Source organism: Anguilla rostrata, chromosome 1 (assembly GCF_018555375.3).
Source record: "Anguilla rostrata isolate EN2019 chromosome 1, ASM1855537v3, whole genome shotgun sequence".
In the NCBI taxonomy this organism is placed as follows: domain Eukaryota; kingdom Metazoa; phylum Chordata; class Actinopteri; order Anguilliformes; family Anguillidae; genus Anguilla; species Anguilla rostrata.
Window position 1 is genome coordinate 70,641,761 of NC_057933.1, and position 13,941 is coordinate 70,655,701.

The 13,941-nt window shown below is 41.2% G+C and overlaps 2 protein-coding genes across 3 annotated transcripts; one reads left to right on the plus strand and one right to left on the minus strand.

The window, feature by feature from the left end:
* The first annotated feature begins 230 nt into the window (after positions 1-230).
* Positions 231-4,761, plus strand: cdc42ep5 (CDC42 effector protein (Rho GTPase binding) 5). Of its 2 annotated transcripts, none has more exons than XM_064297928.1 (2): positions 231-451; positions 1,830-4,761. In XM_064297928.1, the coding sequence occupies exon 2, from the start codon at positions 1,832-1,834 to the stop codon at positions 2,771-2,773; it is 942 nt and encodes a 313-aa protein (XP_064153998.1). In that variant the 5' UTR covers positions 231-451; positions 1,830-1,831; the 3' UTR covers positions 2,774-4,761. The 2 variants fall into 2 exon arrangements, with proteins under 2 accessions (XP_064153998.1, XP_064153989.1); XM_064297919.1 differs by having other exon boundaries at positions 234-451; positions 1,827-4,761.
* Positions 4,762-5,035: 274 nt separating this feature from the next.
* On the minus strand, positions 5,036-9,603 carry grwd1 (glutamate-rich WD repeat containing 1). Its single transcript, XM_064297909.1, has 7 exons — positions 9,330-9,603; positions 8,795-8,912; positions 8,541-8,703; positions 6,808-7,021; positions 6,233-6,378; positions 5,918-6,109; positions 5,036-5,512 (listed from the first exon to the last, which is right to left on the minus strand). Exons 1-7 carry the CDS (start codon positions 9,556-9,558, stop codon positions 5,204-5,206), a joined length of 1,371 nt encoding a protein of 456 aa, XP_064153979.1. The 5' UTR covers positions 9,559-9,603; the 3' UTR covers positions 5,036-5,203.
* Positions 9,604-13,941: the final 4,338 nt, after the last annotated feature.

A 13,941-nucleotide genomic window follows, 5' to 3' on the forward strand; every position in this document is an offset into this window, starting at 1 on the left:
CTTCGACAAAAGGTCGCCCAGCCAAAAACACTTCTGCCAAACAAAATGTCGAATAGGAATATAAACAGGCTACTTATATCAAACAAGTAAACAAAAGAAGAGTACAAGCCTCTCTAGTCCTCACTCAGTCATATCCTCAAACCAAACCTAATTATCCTAATTGACGCACAGAGACTGGAAGATTTTTTTAAGCATTCAGAACTCGACAAAAAACTCTTCCTCCTCACTCCCTCCCTCTCCCTCTGCCTAGCGCAAGTTGTAAACACTCCCTAATAAAAGTAGCGTCACTTCCTTGCCCATCCCTAAGGGAAAAACGAAATATTAAAAAGAAAGGAACGAAGCAAGGAAAGACCGAGAAAAAGACGAAAAGTGAAGGTAAACGAGTGGAAGCCAGATGAAAAGAGAATTGTATAGGAGGGAGCAAGCGAACAACGAAAGTACGCGCAACAAAGTAAGTTTTTCTTTTTTAAACTAACTTTGATACCTTTCTAGCTAACTGGTTGGCTATGTAGCTAGGTAACATTCCTCATAAGTAGCCTAACATAGCTAAAGTCTAGGCTAAGTTAGCTACCTAGCAAACTGTCAGTTGCGCAAAAGTTTATTTCTGTGCCCTTTGATCGTTCTCACTCTTCCCCCCGCTTCTTATGCTTTTCTAATTTTGTAATTGGGACTCGAATGAAAAAATTTGGAATGTCGGAGGGGGAGGGGAACAGAGAAAAAAGGGGTACTCATTTTTTTGGTTACAAAATGAGTGGGGCGGACATGAGTGTAAAGATAGCTAAATTCCCGTCATTTATCTACTTATGCGTGAGCATATTCACAGCGCGTCTATTCCCGAATAAAAGTAATAATTATTATTAATATGTGTCAGTTGCATATAAAAATGGGAATATACCTGTATTCTAAGACATTTTTATACTGTTATTTATACAATTTCGAAAATTCTGACGTGTAATCCACCTGGCGGGCAACCGGAGATTTATTTGAAATACATGTAGCTACTTGATAAAAAAATGTGTTGCCAGTAGCTAATTACTACAAGGGGTATTTAGCAAGTCGTCATTTGTGGGTATATTATTTACTGTAGCGGACTGTTGCTTAGCCTATTTGTATTTACGTATAAGATCATCCAAATTGTGGACGGAGCCCTACAGCAGAATTTTCTGGTAGGCTGTCGCCGACTAAATCTAAGGTTCTCCGCTCTTAAATAATCCGCAGAATTAAGTTTCACTCATTAAATTTAGCCGTTAACTACCTATATGTGTATCCTCTTTGGTTTATTGAATGTTGGCTGGACATGATAAGGAATATTTATTGGAAAAGCCTTTTACATAGAAGTTCGTGGGGAAACGTGTGTTGGTCTGTGGACGTTTTCTTACTCACCCCGGGGGAAGGAATTCAAAAATGTGCTTGCGTTGTACAGATTTGGTTTACCTGCAAGTCCTAGCACGGCTCGGAGGCTGGCGTAAGAAAATGATTCATTTGTTTTTCCGCACACTCACCAAGCCATTGCATTTTAAATGTCTTCCGTCTTTGGCCTTGAATTATAGTAGGCCTAGTTGAACTACAAATTGACCCAAAGCAGTACGACCGTTTCTTTGGTCATTAATGGCGGTTTTAATTGACAGGACATATGTACCATGGTCATTCTCTCACTTGCTGTTTGTGACAGTTCACTTGCAATGGCATCTTGCACCAGTAACTCACACAGTGCATTGTGCGCTCGTTTACAGTGTTGAAGACGTGACTGACGAGGCTAACACTAACTGTAATGTGTTCGTCTGGGAGGCTGTATTAACATCCCTTGCGCTGTCTCACTCTCTCAGCAGTCATGCCTCTCCACAAGTCATCTCGCGGGCATCGCCTGGACCCCACCATGATTTCAGCTCCCCTTGGGGACTTCCGCCATACTATGCACATAGGTCGAGGTGGTGATGCATTTGGTGACACTTCCTTCCTGTCCACTCATGGCCCAAGTCCACCCAACTCTAACTCTGTCCCAGCGGCCCTTCCGGAAACCAACTCTGAAACACAGCTCAGCGATAGCACTGCCAGTGCCTCCAGTCCACAGCCTTGTGAATTGCAACACTCAGAATCTGTATCTTCTCTGTCTCTGGACCTGGATTTGGACTTGGGTCCATCAATTTTGGGAGATGTTTTGGGAGTAATGGATGGACTAGCGCTGGACTCTGCCTGGACCACTACTGGTGGGGAAGAAGTTTTCAGTCCAAGCAACAGAGAAGCAGAGATGGAACTTAGTGGAAATGGAGAGGAGTCTCTTTTAAGTGCTAAAAATGAGGTGAATGTTAAATGGGAGATCAGCCAAGATGGGCAAGAGTTTAGGGAGAAGGGAGATGGGCAGCTGTCAGAAAGTAGTAGTCTTAAATGTAAAGGAGTGGGGCTTAGGCCTAAAGTAAGATTTAGTGACAAAAGAGAGGAAATCATTGGTCGAGAGGAAGAAGGTGATGGGCTGGAGCAAGACGTGTATGAGGCTGAGCGTTTGCGTCTTGTACATGGAGAGAGTGAGGCAGGCATTGGAACTGACAGCAAGCCTGCCATAAGGGGGAGTGATGGGAAAGAGCCCACCAATCACTTGGCAGAATCCCCGCCAAGCCCTGCCTCCTCACTCAGCTCGGAGTATGAGGGAGTCTCGCCATTAGACAGGAGGAGAGAGGAAGATGGCCACTCAGAGACAGATTCTGAAGAGGAGGGAACAGGCAATGAGCAAGGTTACACCTTTGAGGATGAGTTTGATGATGAGATTGGCCTATAGGATATATGGAACTGATAGTACATGGACCAATGACAAAGCAGAATTTTGTTTGTCCTCAGTAATCATGTATAGTATTGTCTATTTTCTGTTTTTTCCCCTACAACTTAAAAAAGATTATATTAAAGGGAGTTGGACCAAAGTATACCTGAGAATTTTCCATTTTAAAACTGAAACTGGAAATTATAAAGGTCTCATCATAAATGTAGTTTATAGGTGCAAATTATGTTTTTTCTTCATCTCAAAGTACACTATTCAAATCCCTTTCTGTGAAGCAGTCATATTTTATTGCCATTATTTCTTAATATTTATGTATTTGCGCATTTAGTTATCTTGTAAGAACATGGAAGGTTTACAGGATAGGCATGCATCAAGATTAAGGCATGTACTCGTGACTGCATCATAAAGATTTGCCCTCTAATTTTCCTAGTAAAGTGCAAGTTCTTACTCTGAACATGTTTTGTGTGGAAAGAAGGTAAATATTGAAGATTGATAATGAAAGAAAATGCATTTGTGAACAATAATGTATTTTATGAAAGGGGCCTGTACATGTCTGTGGACATAGCTCTTTCTTAGTACATGCCATTTGATGATGTAGGGTGGTCTGACTGATCAGATTTGGTTCTACAGAAGCCACAAAATCTGAGACCCGAGATGTTGTCATGTCTGATATGAAGAGTACTGTGGAATATTTCAAGTTTAGTAATGGCAGGAGCCATCTGCCACCTTTGCCACTAAGTGCATTATTGAAATTTTTTTTTTTTTTTACTATTCCTATTCTTCGAAGAAAGAATGTGCTCAGGAGCAGTTTGGGTACATCACAGGCATGTATCTTTTTCTAACTTAGGTGCTGTATCCCTCAATCCTTTTGCTGCCTCCCTCATTGGACGCTGGTTAAACTGCAGTTTATTTTCTCACGAGAAATTTTGATAAATCATTGATTTAAATCCAGAGTTTCAGTTTGTTTTCATTACAGGTGGGGGTTTCAAGATGATCTCAAATTTTGTGACACCAAATTATACTGTTTGAATCCCAGCATCAAAGATTCAGACAAACTGCATTTACAAGGCACTGAGTAGATGCTTGAAGGCAGTTTAAAAATGCTAGTGTGGACAGTTCTGAGTACAGTCCAAGCAACAAAAGCTCTACACACCAAACCTTTAGCCAGAAAGGTGTTAATGAACAAGTATGAGTAAACTGCTTATGAGTAAACTCTTTAAGACATTTTATAGAATGAGTATACATTATAGAACACTTATCAACAATGAAATGCCAATCAATTGTACAATTCTATTTGGATTGTAGATACATTGCCATCAATGTTTGGCTGCACTATTTAAGTCTAAACATTAATTCAAAATGGACGAACTCACTTTCTCTTTAAACTAATTCAGTGGATAAAGATTTACCTCATGGTAGTTTCAGTTCTGAACCTTATCCTTAAGCTATTCTTGTTATCTCTTGGCTAATTACCTGAGCTATCCTCATTTGACCATGTTTTGGTTATACAAAAGTATAAAAGCTCTTAGTGATGTGGGAAAAGACCTAGCTAAATAAGCACACAAAACACTATTAATGAAAAAATCAGGACACTTTAATTCCAGGACAACGGTGAGCCTGTATTGCCTTAAAATTGGGGCAAATTCTGTCTCAGTATTAACAGAAATGCAGCATGGGAGTTACTCAAGTGAGAGTAGAAATTTCTATATTGATGTATTTGTTTTTCTTTTTTATGGACCACATATATAAACATTCCTTAAAGGGGTTTTATTTTGTTTTCCCCAAAGGTATTCTTATGGTTTTTAAATACGAAATCTTAAGATTATCTGTGATCTGTTTACTTTAAATAAATATTTACCTGCATCAATAAATGTCTGTTCATGTTGTCTTTGTGTATTCTATAGTCATCTGTTCAGCCATTTCTTATTCCCAAAAGAATATCACAGAGTAATTCATCTTGAATTAACATTTAGCCTAAATTTACCTTAAAAGGACGGAGTGTGGCACAGTGGGTAAGGAACTGCGTTTGTAACCGAAAGGTCGCAGGTTCGATTCCCGGGTAAGGACACTGCCGTTGTACCCTTGAGCAAGGTACTTAACCTGCATTGCTTCAGTATATATCCAGCTGTATAAATGGATACAATGTAAAGTGCTATGTTAAAAGTTGTGTAAGTCGCTCTGGATAAGAGCGTCTGCTAAATGTCTGTAATGTAATGTAAAAAAAAAAAGACTCATCAAAATTAAGAAACAAAAATGAAATCGTAATTTTGATTATTTGAAAGTTTTATTACACGCATGGACAAGCCCTGAATTCTGATGGAGAACCTAAAAGCAGGACATGGACACTGTCTTCAAATGAAAATAAGAAACAAGATAAGGAGATGTGTGAACAGTACACACTGACCATGAATGGCACAGGGTGAACGGCACACGCTAAACGGAGATTGTCCTAAATACATTGAAGCCTGACAAGGCCGTTGAGATTAAAACTCCTGGAACCTGCGGGTGCCAGTGGATTTCTTTCACTTCCGTCTGGCCCTGATGGAGGAACAGCAACTGTGGCGGCAACTCCTTCAAGGCATCTGCGTTTGCTCCCATGTCACACGACTCCACGGAAAGATCCCATTGGCTGACCACATCGTCAGCACCCGAAGCAGCAAAGACACTGGAGTCCAGGGGGTTCCACTGCACAGACGTCACAGGGGCACTGTGCTGTTTGAAGGTGGCAACCGGTCGGCCAGACTGAAGGTGAGGGGGAGATGCAAGAAAGTTGTGTGGTTACAAAATGGTATATGGTGTTATGAGGCAATATTTTCAACTGAAAATGTGGAGTGGATCCTGAGTGATGAGACACACTCATGCCTCGGTGAAGCTGATATGGTAAGGAACTCTTTTCACCGGTGTTTTATGAAAATAAGCGGCACAAAAAATATATACATGCACATGACAACAAAATTCCCTATCACCAATGGCATTGATTAGAATGAGTTTCTCCCTCCTTTACTTTAAAGCCCTCTGAGATCATGAGGCAAAAGTTGCATCTTTTTTAAAGTCATACCACCATGTCTGCCGCTCTTCCAGGGTTCATAGGTGTAAATTCTCTTGCTTTTACATGAACACCCTTTCAAAGAGGTTATTATTCCTTACCTGAAATTGCCTTAAGTCCCATACTTTCAGCAGTCCATCGTCACCCCCTGACAGGAGGAATGGTTCAGTCTGATTCCAACTGATTACATTTACATCTGAGGAGTGGGCCTGATCAGCTGAGAGCATGGAGTTAGGCCGAGCACGGATGTCCCAGACGCGAATGGACTGGTCCACTGAGCAGGAGGCAAAAACCTGTTAAAAAAACAAAACATTTTTTTAAAGACATTAGTGACTGCTCATTTGTTTCTACAATCTCTAATGCAAATATGCTGCCTCTTTCTTTTTTTGATGAACACATTGACCAAACTAGCCTACCGTTGCTTCAGTAGGTGACCACTGGAGGTCCTCTACTGACTTGCTGTGGGAGCTGAAAGGTCGTTGATCAATCTGCCAGGAAGACCCATCTTCTCGCGGTTCCCATACATGGATATTCTTCTTGCAGTCTCCACTGGCCAAGCGACCTTTAAGCATAGTAATGTTTTTTTTTTAAATAGACAATTCAACATAATTGTTTTGCTTTGAATGTTTTGCCATATTTAAAATATTACAATTCAACATTGAAATGATCCAATATAGAAATGCAAAACAAATATGCTCATAGTGTTACAAAAATTAACATCAATTTTTGCACAGGGATATGGCTGGCACCATCAAATTAGGGAACTGAACATAAACTGGAAACTCCAATTCAAATCACAGACTAACTGGGACGGTTATGTCAAACTCCCATTCATTTTCTCCACAGAGAAATTACCCTTAGATGCAGGAAACCATGTATGAATTAAGGTTTTCCTCTGCGTTATGTCAGACTTCTGAGGCCCATTAATCTTTACATTACATTTCGTATTTGACTACAAGCATGACGAAGAGTTACTTTGCATGGTACTTACCAGGTACTTTGGTTGACCAATCAATGGCAAAGCCTTCAGTCATGTGACCTGAAAAACTAAATATGGGTGTGGCCTCCTTCTGTTGTTCCTTCAGGAATGTTTCCATGGCAGCTGAGCTATGAACTGCCTCCAGCTGTGGTCTGAGGTCAAAAATTTCCACTTGACCTTTCTCTGACCACACAGCAGCCAATGACAGCTCCCCATGCTGGATCACCTGGTTTAATGTGAATTAGGTAGAAATGCAGTAAGTACATTAGTAACAGAATTTCACAGAAAAAATTCCATAGATTACAGCATGTTTAGGCTACATCAAAACATTTCAAAGCCTGCTTGCAGATCAGTGACGTTACTGTACTCTCCTAGTATAATTTAATTCTTTGGGTAACATCCAGTAGCATTCACAGTTAATTCTTAGGAAAATCTAAATGGCCTCAAAAAATGGCTGTCATGCCATACAAAGGTGACCACCAAGGCAAGATCTACTGTACTGTTACATTCAAGAGAGTATCACCTTTGACAGCGCTTGCAAAAACGCAAAATCACCCAAGTTTGGGACTTTATTGTGTGGACGTATTATGTGGACGTGTGATGCCGTTTGAGAATTCTGTCTGTTTACATGAGGTTAGAAATTACAGACGTTAAAGGGCTGGGAGTCTGTGGTCACTGTGGTTATTTCAGTAGGAAACTGTGCAAAGTGCCAAACTCAGTGCTGTATAGGCATGCCACCAAGCCATAACTTGGCAGGATCCTTCAGATAGCAGCCACTGGCACTCACAGTTCATTCTTATGAAGAATGTAAATGGTCTAACTTGCTGTGACTTGCACTGTCTGACCAATCCAATCAAAAGCAGGGCTAAATTAGCATTACACCGCAGGTAATGTGCAGTGCTACCAAGGTATTTCACTTGACCCAGTTGAAAAGCACTGCCCTTGGCAGTTGGTTATCCCTGCATAACAAGCTAAAGTGGCTGAGTAGTCACACGTGCTACATCACTATCATGGCAGACCAAGAGCAGCACTCTTGCAAGCCTCCACTTCCCTATGCTATGTTTTACAAATGCAGTGTCGCAGCCTTCAACTACACACATTTACAGCATGCTAGGCAGTCAATCACTGTACATACTGTAGTGTAGGCAGTGATTCTCACACTGCCACAGCAAGAGCCAGTAGTAAGTCATGTGGAAGTACACAATCCATGTACTGTGGTTTTAGAACTAGTCCTCTTTCTCCAGATTCTGTTTCTATTTAAACATTCGTGGCCTTTCGGTCGGCTTGAAGCCATCCGCCCATTCCTTCTGAGCTCTCATTAACAATGCGTTTTCACTTATAGGACTGTATATCACTGTATGTTTTTTGTTTATCACACTATTCTCTGTAACTGACTGTAGTGTGTGAAAACCCCAGGAGGGCAGCTGTTTCCAAGATGCTAGAACCACCACGTCTGGTACCAACAATCATACCACCATTTGTCCATCCTAATGTTTGGCTGAACAAAAACTAAACCTGTTCACGTCTGCATGCTTTACATATTGAGTTGTAGCCACAAGATTTCCTCTTCGGAGGAACAAGTTATTTGTATTAACAAGCAAGTATGGCTAATAAAGTGGTCACTGAGTGTATAGCACAGTAAATATATTCAGATCAACTTCACTGTTGTGAAAACAGATACTACTGCTATATAAAATGTAATAGATTTATAACTAACAGTAATGTGCAAGCGAAAATCCACTCACCCTAACTCTGTTGATTCCCCCATAATGTGGAACCATAGCCAGTTCTAACTGAGGCTTCTTGTCTTCATCTTCTTCATCATCATCACTCTCCCCATCACTGCTCTCTTCCTCTTCTTTCTCTTTCTCTGTGCCATACAGGTTGTGCATGCGCATGACTAGGAGTCTGAAAGAGGGAAAATGGGTTTGAGAGTGGGAGGGAATGAGGGCGTGGAATCTCTCACTGCATGCACGGGATGCCCAGCTGGTTAGAGTACCTGTTAAGGTTAGCAGATTCTGCCTGTGTACCTGCACACAGCAGCATGGACATGGGAAACTGTTCCCTTCCGTCTCCGTCCTCATCTCTCAATACATCGAAACTCAGACAAGGAGCACCTGTAAATACGGAGGGAAAGAGTCTAACTCTACCTTTGACACAGCGTTATTAAACAGTCTATACATTATAACGCAAGGCTGCAGCTGGCTGGCGAGCAGAAGTAGTAGCTATCCTGAAAGTTTACATCATGTAGCATAGGGTTGTAACGAATTTGCTTAAATTAATAATGGCTGACATGTACAAATGATTGTGACTAGAAATTTAACAGTAGAAAATACATTCCTGGCTTTTTGTTCTAAAAAGCCACGATATTTTGAGCATCTTGGCAATAGTTAGACTAACTGTTATTGTCAAACAAATATTGCGAACTTCATAGCCAGCAACTGTTACACACAGCAGACGAGTAACATACAAAATAAATACATTTTTAAAATGAGCAGTGCGTTAGTAACTTTGATTGGTGAAGTTTTACTCACCCGTCTGACACTCGTGATACAAGCGGTACGCGGACCGGTCCATTTCAAGCTCTTCTCCTGGTTTTAGAGGCTCTATTCCGGGGACATAAACTTTATTTGGTCCTTCTCCCTCATCTTTCTCTTCATCCATCCCGTCATCACTGTCACTCGCTTCCATCTCTCCCATTTCCCCCTCTTCGTTGGAAAACGTGTCTTCCTCGGGGGCGGACATATTAGAAAATGGCAGCATAGTCAACACAGGGAAGTCTGGGATGACGTCAACCGGAAAATAGTCACCATAACTTGTGTGCGGCGTGCGTGCTCGTGTGTTTCTGCCGCTGATGTGCGCGTGTGTTTCTGCCGCTGAGTTGCGCTGCCCATTCCTGCTGAGATACGGTTCTCCATTGGTGCCAGTTCTGTTGATGTACTGTGTGGTCTGTGGTGTGGAAAGTATTCGATGGCTTGTACATAAGTATACATAATAGCAGAGGTTGTAATAATATTCAGTTATTTATAATGGCATATACAAAATATACCCACTGTGATTTTAACTACTGCCAATTGTAAATCAAGCTATCTGAGATAGTTATTCAGGATAGACTCAGTCAGTGACAAAAACACTGTGATCATACATTCCACAATAGGAAGATACTCAAGAAAATAACAATTTGTAAGACACTTTAATTCTTATTATGAAAGAAAATGATCATTTGTGTTAAAATTAGAATGTACACTGTTATGTTTACATTGTTCTCTCTAGTGTGTCTTTTATCATGTGCACAACGGCTTCAGAATTCCAAAAGAAAGCACAAAAGGGCAGAGAGGACCCATCTCCGTTTTCCATCTCACATTCCTAGAATTTAAGAAGGTCAAGGGAGGGCCTGTAACACCCCGCAGGCTTATGCATTGGGGTGTATGTTCAGGGAGGCTTATGCATTGGGCTATATGTTCAGGGAGGCTTATGCATTGGGGTGTATGTTCAGGGAGGCTTATGCATTGGGCTATATGTTCAGGGAGGCTTATGCATTGGGCTATATGTTCAGGGAGGCTTATGCATTGGGGTATGTGTTCAGGGAGGCTTAATGCATTGGGCTATATGTTCAGGGAGGCTTATGCATTGGGCTATATGTTCAGGGAGGCTTATGCATTGGGCTATATGTTCAGGGAGGCTTAATGCATTGGGGTATGTGTTCAGGGAGTCGAAGGTGGCTTCCAGACATCAGTACCTATATGCATGCCTCTGTGAATGTATTTGTTTTATGTGTATTCGGTGTGTTAAAGAGGACTCGTATGACACTGGAAGGGATGTATGCATGGAAAAACCTGTCAGGATTGATGTCTGACCTTCAAAGGACCTCCTTGATAGTAGGTGGCACTTTTAAGGGCGGCCACATGGACCTGGGCTTCAGGAGTTTGGACATGTTTTAATATATTTTTACAGCATTAAAATATCATTTTGAGTAATATTTAATACAACCTTTCAAGCCAAGCCCTACAAGAACTATACCGATATCACAACCCCTCAGTGGCTAGTCAAGTTACTTTTCTAAAAAGCTCAACTCCTGCCAGCTCAATTACTCTGAAATTGAAGAAGAAGCACTTGCTCTCATCTGGTCTTCATAGCATTTTGATGTGTACTTACTGTAGGTTCTGGTGTAGTTCTTCTTGTGGTCTATACTGAGCACACCCCTCTTACTTTTTTATGTTCGTTGCAAAATCTGAACCAAAGGCTAATGCGATGGGCAGTATTCTTACAGCCATATGATTTAGTTACGTCATATTAAAGGCACAGAAAATGGGATGTTCCTAGGTACCAAGGCTAATGAGTTGGGAGTTTAGGAGGGAGTCTAGAGAGGTTGGGGTGGTTGGTGGTATAGTTGGGGCACAGGTTTTGTGAGGTGTCCTGTGTTTTTTTTAATTTTATTTTTTACATAATTACATTGGTATTGTGTATTTGGGTACTGAGATTTGTTTAGTTTTGGTATGAGTAATACTCACTTTTTTTTAAGAAGGGGGGTGTGACAGCCCTCAGTCTGTCTGGCTGCATGTGTGTGTGCTGCTTCCTTGCCTACCTGCCAGGTGCTCGTTATGCTGATAAAGACCACCTACCTGAAATTGGGATTGCTGGAGGGAATCCGTAACTCTCACCTCTATGAAGGCAGCTGAAGCGAAGTCCTTTTTCTCTCTAACCTACTCTTCAAGTTAACTTGTTTGGTTCTGTTCTGTTGTGGATTATGTCACTTTGGTAATGTTCTTTTGGGTTTACACTTTACAACACCTGCCAGCACTTGTTACACTCAACCAAACACTCCTCTCACTACTGATCCTATTGACTTGCACACTTCATACTGTACCTTTTTGTATTAGTTAACTACTTCAAGGTCATCATTAAATCTTCAGTTAACTCCATTATTCATGTGTCGTCTTCACCCTAGCTCCCCAGTGGTGGAACAAACTCCCTGTCCCTCTTCAAAGCTCTCCCCCACTACCCATCTTCCGCCGTGGTCTGAAGACTCATCTCCTCAGACTATATATGGCCTCACTACCACTACTCTGTATATCATTTCCAGCACTTTTTGGTAATTTGTTTTTGTCCTAATATTGTAGCTTGTTCTTCTGCCTAGTTGGCTTGGCAGAGGTTAGGTCAGAATAGTGTTCACTGTGTGAACCAAACTGTGTTCTTGGCTAGAAATAGCTGTACGAAATAAGTATTGTATCTTTTTGAACCTGTGTTTTGTAGTTGTCCATGACAACGAAATGCACTTTTGTCTGTCACTTTGGATAAAAGTGTCTGCCAAATAAATAATAGTAGTGTAATGGAATCTCTCCCGCTTTCATCCTTCCCGAGCTGGGTCGTGACACTGGTTCAGCCGGTTGAGTCTGCTCTTCTGCCATTCTAGTTTGATAGATGTGGCCATGCTAGTCACATGTCTTTGTTTACTTGTGGGTGGCATGTTTCTGGAAGAGTTGAGGCGGGAGGTGGGTGGCGGGGTGGAACAGATGATGACTGACAGGTGCTAACCATTTTTTGCATGGATCGTTCACGCATAGTCTTGGTTTTGCCCTTTGTTTTCATCTGTGAAGATTGCATTTGGAGTCAGAGGCATGTATCATCATGCAGACCAAATAACTGATTATGGCTGACAAACAACTAACCTGTAAGATGAAACAACAGAAAAAATAACAAACGGGGTATATCAAGTACAGCAGTTTGGATAGTCTTGAAGAGGAAAAAAGCCACTGTTGGACTTCCCACAGAACCACAGAAGATAACTGCAGTAGATGACAGACAAATCTTAAGTGCTGTGGAAAAAACCCTAAAACAACAGTCAGCGACATCATCTGCAGTCTCCAGAGGGCAGCGGTGAAAATATAAAGTCACCAAATGCAGAATAATTCCAGAGCAGAATTATAGCGGCTACGCAACAAGAAACTTCTCATCAGCCACAAGAATCAAAAGGCCAGATTAGATTTTATCAAAAATACAGAGACAAGTCTAAAGAGTTCAGGAACAAAGTTTTATGGATATCTTTACCAATGCAATGGAAAGCCGAAAATGTGGAGAAAGGAAGTATACAGGCAGATTTTGTCTTGCTATGTACAAAGAAATTCCTCCAACCTCATTGTTGGGTGCTTGATCCTACACAAAGACAACGAGACAATGGGAAACAGTGGAAGGTTTTGGACTGGCCAAGTCAGCCATCTGATTTAAATCCAGTAGAACATGCATTTCACTTGCTGAAGAGGAGACTGAAGACATGGAGAAGTCAGAGTAATTCCAAAGCATGAATGAGAGAACACACAATATACAGTATAGTCAACAAATCTTGGACTTTGCTCTTGTGTATGTTTCTTATTGGTTACCAATAAGTGTAAGAAAAAGATGAGTCATTACATTTACACAACAACAGTTTTGTTCACACAAGGACCCTTGCAACCCACATAGGCTGTTTTTAGCTTACAGATATTGACTTTTCTAGGTGTTCTCGACTTCAATTGTGGTTATCACTCTGAACTTTGAATAACTCTGAGTCCCCCCTTTTTCCATTAGGGCTTGCACGAACTAGAGCCGAGGTTACCTGACCAAGCTTACTTTGGCAGCACACAATCAATACCATGATTATAATGTAAGATTGTGAATTTTCTTCTTCAGAAGTGAGAAAGGACGGTTATAATTTAAATTTAAATGTGCCTGGTGCACCATTAGGCTACATAGGTATGTAGCATTCTATAATATCCCTGAATCTGATCACACATGAATGAGCAGGTAGTGGCTAAAGGGCTCAATCATCAATCTCCAACTTCTACATCAAAGCACTAGCTCCATAAGAAAGTAAGGTAAACCAAGGCCCCACTCAACTGATAAAACAGATGCTTTGAGTAGTATTGGAGTTCTCCCAGCTCTCCTGAAAATGTAATACGCCCATGCAAAGGTCAGCCCTGGTACTGAGCAAGTGATAAATTATAGCATGAAAGCTGCACATGGTTTGGCACTTCCACATTAGCTGCATGATACGGTCAATATTTCAAACAGACATTGTTCTTCTTCAGGTACTTCCAGATGTCCTCACAAAGGGGGAAGCCACACCCAAGGAAGTTAAGAAAGCATAAATAAATATAATTATTAAGGGTC

Bases quoted from the DNA above. Each gene is read 5' to 3' on its own strand.
- cdc42ep5 (XM_064297928.1), top strand. From the start codon at position 1,832: ATGCCTCTCCACAAGTCATCTCGCGGGCATCGCCTGGACCCCACCATG.
- grwd1 (XM_064297909.1), bottom strand. From the start codon at position 9,558: ATGCTGCCATTTTCTAATATGTCCGCCCCCGAGGAAGACACGTTTTCC. The intron at 8,704-8,794 runs GTACTCTAACCA...TCCCTCTTTCAG, and splicing joins GAATCTGCTAACCTTAACAG to ACTCCTAGTCATGCGCATGC. The intron at 7,022-8,540 runs GTGAGTGGATTT...ACATTAAACCAG, and splicing joins GGGGAATCAACAGAGTTAGG to GTGATCCAGCATGGGGAGCT.